Raw genomic sequence first — 10,238 nt, forward strand, 5'->3', positions numbered from 1 at the left:
TTTTTAATGCAAAAACCATCGCCGCAAGCTCTAAGTCATGAGTTGGATAGTTCTTTTCATGATTCTTAAGTTGCCTTGAAGCATATGCTATAACCTTACCATGTTGCATTAATACACACCCAAGACCGATCCTTGAAGCATCACAATACACCACAAATCCCTCGGTACCCTCTGGTAGGGTCAATATCGGCGCCGAAGTCAATCTTGATTTCAATTCCTGGAAGCTCATTTCACAAGCATCGGACCACTGGAACTTAACCGCCTTTTGCGTCAATTTAGTCAATGGAGAGGCAAGAGTGGAGAACCCCTCCACAAACCTCCTATAATACCCAGCCAAACCCAAGAAACTCTGAATCTCTATTGGAGTAATAGATCTAGGCCAATCCTTCACCGCTGCAATCTTTTGAGGATCAACCTTAATTCCTTCTCCGGAGATGACATGACTCAGGAAGGTAACAGATTCAAGCCAAAATTCACATTTTGAGAACTTTGCATACAAGTGGTGGTGATGAAGAGTCTGCAGAATTACCCTGAGGTGGTCAGCGTGATCCTCTCGACTTCGTGAATATACAAGGATGTCGTCAATGAATACTATCACAAAAGAGTCAAGAAACGGCCTGAAGACTTAATTCATAAGATCCATGAAAGCTGCCGGGGCATTTGTTAGCCCGAAAGACATTACCAAAAATTCAAAGTGCCCGTACCGGGTTCTGAAAGCTGTTTTCGGAATATCCTGCTCCTTTACCTTCAATTGATGGTACCCGGACCGCAAATCAATTTTGGAGAAGAACTTAGAACCTTATAATTGATCAAACAAATCATCTATTCTAGGCAATGGGTATTTGTTTTTTTATTGTGACTTTGTTGAGTTGCCGGTAATCAATACACATCCACAGTGATCCATCTTTCTTCCTGACAAAGAGAACCGGTGTGCCCCAAGGCGACACACTCGGTCGAATGAAACCTTTCTCTAGCAAATCCCTTAGTTGTTCCTTTAGCTCTTTTAATTCTACCGACGCCATTCTATAAGGTGGAATGGATATAGGCTGCGTGCCCAGCATCACATCAATCCCAAAATCAATCTTCCTATCTAAAGGAATTCCAAGGAGCTCATCCGGAAATATATCAAGGAATTCATTCACAATTGGTACAGATTCAAGGGTAGACACATCAGCAGTGATGTCCGTAACTCAGACCAAATGGTAAATATACCCCTTCCTGATCATCTTTGTGGTCTTAAGGTAAGAAATAAACCTACCTTTTGGCATAATATTATTCCCCTCCCACTCAACAACTGGCTCGTTAGGAAACTCAAGCCTCATGATTCTAGCTCGGCAATCGAGTTTGGCAAAACATGAATAAAGCCAATCCATTCCCATTATTACATCAAAATCAATCATCCCTAATTCAATAAGATCGGCCATGGTATCCCGACCACGCACGGTGACAACACAATCCTTATAAACCCGTGCGGCCGCAATAGACTCGCCGACCAGAGTAGATACAGAGAACGGGTCATGAAGTTGTTCCGGTTTTATCCCGAAACTCGTAGCAACATAAGGAGTAACATAGGACAAAGAAGATCCAGGATCAATAAGGGCATACACATCATAAGATTAAATAGTCAATATACGCGTGACGACATCTGGGGGAAGCCTCTGCACTCTGTAGACCACTCATAGCATAGAATCGGCTGGGTCCTCCCAAACTCTGTGCACCACCCCTAGCTGCACCACGCCCTGTGGGTGCTGGAGAGCCTCAAGTTAGAGGGGGTGCTAAAGATGTAGCAGCTGTAGGACTGGATGACTTATTTGTGCCCCTGCCTACACCTTGACGGGATGCACGACACTCTCTCTGAATATGACCTCTCATTCCACATCCGTAACATACTGGCATGTCCAGGTAGCAGACTCCCGAATGTATCCTCCCACACTTAGGGCATGAGGCCCTCTACTGCTGGAATCTCCCTCTTGGTCGGCCCTGATGGTGGGATCCCCTGCTGCCCTGACCAGGCCTAAAGCAACTCCCCTGCTGCTGACCGTGCCCTGATGATAGGGCACTAGCTGAAGACTGAGCATAAGACTGGGACGGCCCTGATGATCCTCCCCTAAAAGCTGATCCCCTACCTCCGAACGAATCCCCAAGGTTGACCGCTGATCGAGCCCAACTACTACTTTCCCGTTCCATCCTGAGCTTTAACTTTCGATCCTCCGTAGCTTGGGAAAATGCCACCATATTTCCATAGTTCATGTCAGAATTTAGAGTAGCTGTGGCAGCCTCATTAATAACCAAAGGGCTAAGGCCCTCCATAAATCGACGCACTCTAGTCTCCATAGTCGGCATCATATGAATAGCATACTTCGACAGACGCACGAACTCCATGTGATACTACCACACATTCCTACTACCCTGTTTAAGGGTCTCAAACTCCATAGCACGGTCTGCCTTAGTCTCGGTAGGAAAGAAATAGTCTATGAAGTCATCCGCGAACTCATTCCATCTCGCCGGAGGGCTCCCATTCTCACGGGAATCTTCCCACGTCTCAAACCAAGAATATGCCACCCCTTTCAGATGATAAGAGGCCAACTCTACTCCCTCTACTTCAGTAGCACGCATAACTTGGAGAGTCTTATGCATCTCATCAATGAAATCCCGAGGGTCTGCCCCGGGATCAGTACCTGCAAACACTGGAGAGTCTATCTGAAGGAACCTGTTTACCCTGGAACCAGAAGAATCCTCTTGCGAGCTAAATAATGTGGGTGCAAAATTTGACCTCTGGGCCTGAGAAGCTATTAATTGAGTCAGCATTTGAATAGCTCTCCCAAGATCCCCATCAGAAATACCGGGACCTGGAGCTAGGGCTGGAGGTGGAACAGGTATATCGGTGGGAGGGATTGTGGCACCCTTCGCGGGTATAGGAACTGTGGTAGTCTATTCTGGAGTAGACGAATCAGGCAATGTGATGTAGGGGGATTATCCTCACCCGCATTATCAAGTAAGGGATCAACAGCCACTCCTGGTGTGGCATTGGCTTCTAGGCCAATTCTCGCTCTCTTCTTAGGTGCCATTTACTGAAAGTTAGAACAATGCACAAGTTAGGGGAAAACAACCTCACGTTCCGCTCTATCGCACGATATAGAACAACAATAAAGGGTATCATTCTTAAATGTCCAAGTAGCCCCCTAATTATAGATGTGGTCGACAACACACCGATAAGAAGGGCTCTACTAGACACGAACCCGAGACATCCTAGGACACTTTAAAACCTGGATTTGATACCAAGTTTGTCATGCCCTAACCTCGGGGAGCGCGACCGGTGCTCAACCGAGTGAACCCGGTTGAGCAAGCCAATTAAACCTTTCCTACCCGACTTATTCATAAACCAAAGAGGGATCGAATCACCATTTGTAAAACCGAGGAGAGATCGGTTATATAAACATTGCTAGTTCATTTTCCTTATATACATTATGCCATAGTTGAGTTTCCAAAATACAACTCGATCCAACAACCACCCCAACATACATACACTACCCACATAAACGTCTACGGAGCCTCTAAGGATACAAAAGAGCAACATGATAATGTCGGCAACAAGGCCTCGGCTATACCTCAAAATGTAAAAACTTATACAAAAGAAGGACTACTTGACCACTGGGAGAAATGGGGCTCACCAAGACTGCTGTGAGGAGAGAAAGAGAGCACCACTATCTGCAATCAGCACTATCTGCGATGGAACCACCTACATCCATTCAAAGATGTAGCGCCCCCGGCAAAAGGGATATTAGTATTGTCGAATAGTACTAGTATGTAAGGTAAACACCAATCTTAGTAGAATGAACAATGAAACAAAGAGAAGGCAGTCATAATAATCAATAAGTACTTCATAGAAATACAAAGAGACATATCAATCTTTCCATCTTTTTAGATTAATAATCTTTAGTGCCAAATCCATAACTCACAATGCCACCGTATTTTTACACGGAGTCCGATCTCGGCCCGACCCGCTAAGCCATCTCAAGTGAGACATATCCAAATCCACAATGTAATTCAATAATCCCAATACAAATGCCACTATGTGTACAATATGGCGTCTGATCTCGGCCCGATCGGCTAAGACATCTCACAGACATAACCTCTTTCAATTGTCCACTCAGTTCGCATTTCTTTCCCATCTTCATTACATGGCATAAACAGCCTCATTTATTAAGTAGTTCTTGGCACTTGGGCACATTTTACAATTTTAATCTTTCCCTTTTTATTTGTTCAAATAACATCATCATTCATGTCGATAAGTACCATCACATAAGGCATTTCACACATAAGGGAAGGAGCTTGGAAAATCATAATTATGTTCTCAAATAGCATGATGATATGGTAACCATCTAAATCAATTAGGGAACGCGAATCTTTCAATCAAACACACTAAGATAAACAATTCTAGTATAATCAAGTAAGAACTTACACCAATTATTTGGATACCAAGAGTTCGATTCTAAGAAGAAGAGAGTTAGCCATACATACCTCAATTGCGCTTCTTTAGACTCTACAATTATCCGGAACCCTTAGCAACCTCAATCTCTAGGATGGAGGCCTAGATTGCTTTCCTTGATAATCTTCAAAGTTTCAAGCAAGAATTGAAGAATAATTAATGAGGATTACTTTCTCACTCTAAGGCTCCCTCTCTCACTCTATAGTATAAGAAAATGAGCTCAAAATAGACTAAAGGGCGTGTTTTAACAGAATGGGGGTTGGGTTTTAAATTAAGAATATGGGTACCTGACACAGGTCTGCGGTCGCATATGCGACCGCATAATGGTTATGCGATCCACAAAGTGACCGCAGAAATGGCCCTCAGGGGCCTGAACTTACGGCCCAGGTTTGCGACCAGTATGCGGTCTGCATACTCGTTCTGCGGTCGCATAATGCACCGCAGAACTCCCTCCGCAAAAATCCAAGAGGGATTATGCGATCGATATGCGGTCCGCATAATGGTTATGCGATCGCATAATCGACCGCAAAGCTGACCTCAAATTGGCCAACGTACTGCTTCACTCTGCGGCCATTATGCGGTCCACAGAGTGATTATGCGGCCACATAATGGGCCGCATAAACGCGTCCTTTTGCAAAACATTTTCCTTTAATTTTGTGGGGTACTGTTCAATCCAAAGAGTCTGAACCGTATTATAATAATGCAGGAATCTAGCTTGGCACCACGAAACCCCGAGTTTTTGGTTAAATATTTTTTGTTTTTACGGGTCCTTACATCCTCCCCCACTTAAGATCATTCATCCTCGAATGAGGATCGAGGTTTACTTAACACAGTTTCAGTTATGCCACATACTATCAGCCCCAAATTTGCCTAACATCCTAACTTTCTAAAAATTTCGCCAGAGTTTCCTTTGTAATTAGGCCTATCCACCTGCCAGAGAGCCCCGGAAACACACCTTAGCAACATATATAGAATTAAATGACACAACAGAACGCAAAATAACACCAACCGAAGCCTCATGGGGGACATATAACTAGAAAGGAGTGTCTTTATATTAGCCGAACAAGCGATACAAACTTTAGGGGAAACAACTTCATAGAACTATTACATGGCTATTCAAACGAATGATGGTACTTTTCTTTCATTTCATTCTCCGCTTCCCAAGTAGCTTCTTCGACTTGTTGGTTTCGCCATAACACCTTCACGGATGCAATTTCTTTGTTTCTCAACTTTCAGACCTGCCTATTAAGAATAGCAACTGGAATTTCTTCATATGATAATTCTTCACTAACCTCGATGGTCTCAACCGGCACAATAACGGATGGATCTCCAACTACCTTCTTCAACATGGACACATGGAATACTGGGTGTACTAATGACATCTCAGGTGGTAGTTCAAGCTTGTACGCCACCTGACCTATCCTTTGAATGATTTTGTACGGCCCGACATACCTCGTACTTAATTTCCCTTTCTTTCCAAAACGCATGAGCCCCTTCACGGGAGATACCTTCAAGAACACCCAATCATCTTATTTGAACTCTAAGTCTCTGCGACGAAAATTGGAGTAGGATTTTTGACGACTCTGAGCAGTTTTCAACCGCTCTTTTATGATCTTAACCTTTTCCATAGCCTGATACACAAGGTCTGGCCCTATTAGTTCAGCTTCTCCAACCTCGAACCACCCAATCGACGATCTACATCTTCTACCATACAAGGCCTCAAACGGCGCCATCTGAATACTGGCATAAAAGCTGTTGTTATAAGCAAATTCTATGAGCGGCAAATGATCATCCCAGCTACTCTTGAAGTCAAGCACACACGCACGCAACATGTCCTCAAGCGTTTGAATAGTCCGCTATGCTTGCCCGTCAGTCTGTGTATGGAAAGTCGTGCTAAGATTTACCTGCGTACCCAAACCTTGCTGAAACATCTTCCAGAAATTAGCTGTGAATTGGGCCCCTCGATCAGAAATCATGGAAACCGGAGTGCCATGAAGCCTGACTATTTCCTTGATATACAATTGAGCATATTCTTCCGCAGTGTCAGTGGATTTAACTGGTAAGAAGTGTGCTGATTATGTGAATCGGTCTACGATCACCCAAATAGAGTCAAACTTACGCGGAGTGTGCGGTAACCCTACCATAAAATCCATGTTGATCATTTCCCATTTTCACATTGGAATTTCTATACTCTGAGCTAACCTACCGGGCCTTTGATGCTCGGCCTTCACTTGATGACAGTTTGAACATTTTGCCACAAAGTCCGCCACACCCCTCTTCATGTTATTCTACCAGTAAACTTCCTTGAGGTCATGATACATTTTTGTAGAACCCGGGTACACGGAATATCTAGAGGTATGAGCTTCTGTCATGATTCTTTCCCGAAGACCTTCTACGTGTGGAACACATAGTCGTCCTTGGTATCGTAATGTACCGTCATCCATGCAAAGAGAAAAAGCCGTAGTCTTATGTTTATGAATCCCTTCCTTCAGTTGCACCAACACTGGATCACCGTATTGCTTCTCCCTGACCTCCGTCACAAGCGATGATTCCGCCCTATTCCGCACAATCGCTCCTCATTCATTAGAGTCAACAAGACGAACTCCCAAACTGGCCAACTAGTGAACCTCCTGGGCAGGGGGCCTTTGACATGCCTCCAAGTGAGCCAAACTACCCATAGATTTCAGACTAAGAGCATCCGCCACCACATTCGCTTTCCCCGAATAATACAAAATGTCGATGTCATAATCTTTGAGAAACTCAAGCCACCTTCTCTGTCTTAAGTTCAATTCCTTCTGTTTGAAAATGTATTGAAGACTCTTGTGGTCCGTAAATACATCTATATGGACTCCATACAAATAATGACGCCAAATTTTTAATGCAAAAACCACCGCCGCAAGCTCTAAGTCATGAGTTGGATAGTTCTTTTACTGATTCTTAAGTTACCTTGAAGCATATGCTATAACCTTACCATGTTGCATTAATACACACCTAAGACCAATCCTTGAAGCATCGCAATACACCACAAACCCCTCGGTACCCTCTGGCAGGGTCAATACCAGTGCCGAAGTCAATCTTGATTTCAATTCCTGGAAGCTCCTTTCACAAGCATCAGACCACTGGAACTTAACCGCCTTCTGCGTCAATTTAGTCAATGGAGAGGCAAGAGTGTAGAACCCCTCCACAAACCTCCTATAATACCCGACCAAACCCAAGAAACTGCGAATCTCTGTTGGAGTAGTAGGTCTAGGCTAATCCTTCACCGCTGCAATCTTTTGAGGATCAACCTTAATTTCTTCTCCGGAGACGACATGACCCAGGAAGGTAACAGATTCAAGCCAAAATTCACATTTCGAGAACTTTGTATACAAGTGGTGGTGATGAAGAGTCTGCAGAATTGCCCTGAGGTGGTCGGCGTGATCCTCTCGACTTTGTGAATATACAAGGATGTCGTCAATGGATACTATCACAAAAGAGTCAAGAAACGGCCTGAAGACTCGATTCATAAGATCCATGAAAGCATCCGGGGCACTTGTTAGCCCGAAAGACATTACCAAAAATTCAAAGTGCCTATACTGGGTTCTGAAAGCTGGTTTCGGAATATCCTGCTCCCTTACCTTCAATTGATGGTACCTGGACCGCAAATTAATTTTGGAGAAGAACTTAGCACCTTGTAATTGATCAAACAAATCATCTATTCTAGGCAATGGGGATTTATTTTTTGATTGTGACTTTGTTGAGTTGCCGGTAATCAATACATATCCGCGACACACTCGGTTGGATGAAACCTTTCTCTAGCAAATCCCTTAGTTGTTCCTTTAGCTCTTTTAATTCTGTCGGCACCATTCTATAAGGTGGAATGGATATAAGATGCGTGACCGGCATCACATCAATTCCAAAATCAATCTCCCTATCTGGAGGAATTCCAGGGAGCTCATCCGGAAATACATCGGGGAATTCATTCACAATTGGTACAGATTCAAAGGTAGGCACCTCATTAATGATGTCCGTAACTCGGACCAAATGGTAAATATACCCCTTCCTGATCATCTTTGTGGCCTTAAGGTAAGAAATAAACCTACCTTTTGGCATAACATTATTCCCCTCCCACTCAACAGCTGGCACGTTAGGAAACTCAAGCCTCATGATTCTGGCTCGGTAAACGAGTTTGGCAAAACATGAATAAAGCCAATCCATTCCCATTATTACATCAAAATCAATCATCCCTAGTTTAATAAGATCGGCCATGGTATCCCGACCACGCATCGTGACAACACAATCCCTATAAACCCGTGCGGTCGTAATAGACTCGCCGGCCGGAGTAGATACAGAGAACGGGTCATGAAGTTGTTCCGGTTCTATCCCGAAACTCGTAGCAACATAAGGAGTAACATAGGACAAAGAAGATATGGGATCAATAAGGGCATACACATCATAAGATTGAATAGTCAATATACCCGTGACGACATCTGGGGGAAGCCTCTGCACTCTGTAGACCACTCATAGCATAGAATCGGCTGGGTCCTCCCGAACTCTTTGCACCACCCCTAGTTGCACCACGCCCTGTGGGTGCTGGAGAGCCTCGAGCTGGATGGGGTGCTGAAGATGTAGCAACTGTAGGACTGGATGACTGAGTTGTGCCCCTGTCTGCACCTTGACGGGATGTACAACACTCCTTCTTAAAATGTCCTCTTATTCTGCATTCGTAACATACTGGCATGTCCAGGTAGCAGACTCCCGAATGTATCCTCCCACACTTAGGACATGGGCCCCTCTGCTACTACTGGAATCTCCTCCCTGACCGGGCCTAAAGCGACTCCCTTGCTGCTAATGTGCCCTAATGGCGGGGCACTAGCTGAAGACTGAGCATAAGACTAGGACGGCCCTGATGATCCTCCCCGAAAAGCTGATCTCCCACCTCCGAACGAATCCCCAAGGTTGCCCGCTGATCGAGCCCTACTACTACTTTCTCATTCCATCCCGAGCTTTAACTTTCGAGCCTCCGTAGCTTGGGAAAATGCCACCATCCTTCCATAGTTCATGTCAGAATTTAGAGTAGCTGTGGCAGCCTCATTAATAACCAAAGGGCTAAGGCCCTCCACAAATCGACGCACTCTAGCCTCCATAGTCGGCATCATATGAATAGCATACTTCGACAGACGCACGAACTCCATGTGATACTCCCACACATTCCTACTACCCTGTTTAAGGGTCTCAAACTCCACAGAACGGTCTGCCTTAGTCTCGGTAGGCAAGAAATAGTCTATGAAGGCATCCGCGAACTTATTCAATCTCGCCGGAGGGCTCCCATTCTCACGGGAATCTTCCCACGTCTCAAACCAGGAATATGCCACCCTTTTCAGATGATAAGAGGCCAACTCTACTCCCTCTACTTCAGTAGCACGCATAACTCGGAGAGTCTTATGCATCTCATCAATGAAATCCCGAGGGTCTGCCCCGGGATCAGTACCTGCGAACACTGGAGGGTCTATCTGAAGGAACCTGTTTACCCTGGAACCAGAAGAATCCTCTTGCGAGCTAAATAATGTGGGTGCAAAATTTGACCTCTGGGCCTGAGAAGCTACTAATTGAGTCTGCATCCGAATAGCTCCCCTAAGATCCCCATCAGAAATACCGGGACCTGGAGCTAGGGCTGGAGGTGGAACAGGTATATCAGCGGGAGGGATTGTGGCACCCTCCGCGGGTGTAGGAACTGGGGTAGTCTGTTCTGGAGTAGACGAATCAGGCA

The 10,238-nt window shown here is 44.9% G+C and overlaps 1 protein-coding gene across 1 annotated transcript; it reads right to left on the bottom strand.

Annotated features, from left to right (window-relative positions):
* Positions 1–9,459: 9,459 nt before the first annotated feature.
* LOC138900104 (uncharacterized) lies at positions 9,460–9,918 on the bottom strand. The gene has a single exon (XM_070186811.1). It carries the CDS (start codon positions 9,916–9,918, stop codon positions 9,460–9,462), a length of 459 nt encoding a protein of 152 aa, XP_070042912.1.
* Between the last annotated feature and the right edge of the window lie 320 nt (positions 9,919–10,238).

The sequence above is a fragment of the Nicotiana tomentosiformis genome, chromosome 10 (assembly GCF_000390325.3).
Source record: "Nicotiana tomentosiformis chromosome 10, ASM39032v3, whole genome shotgun sequence".
In the NCBI taxonomy this organism is placed as follows: domain Eukaryota; kingdom Viridiplantae; phylum Streptophyta; class Magnoliopsida; order Solanales; family Solanaceae; genus Nicotiana; species Nicotiana tomentosiformis.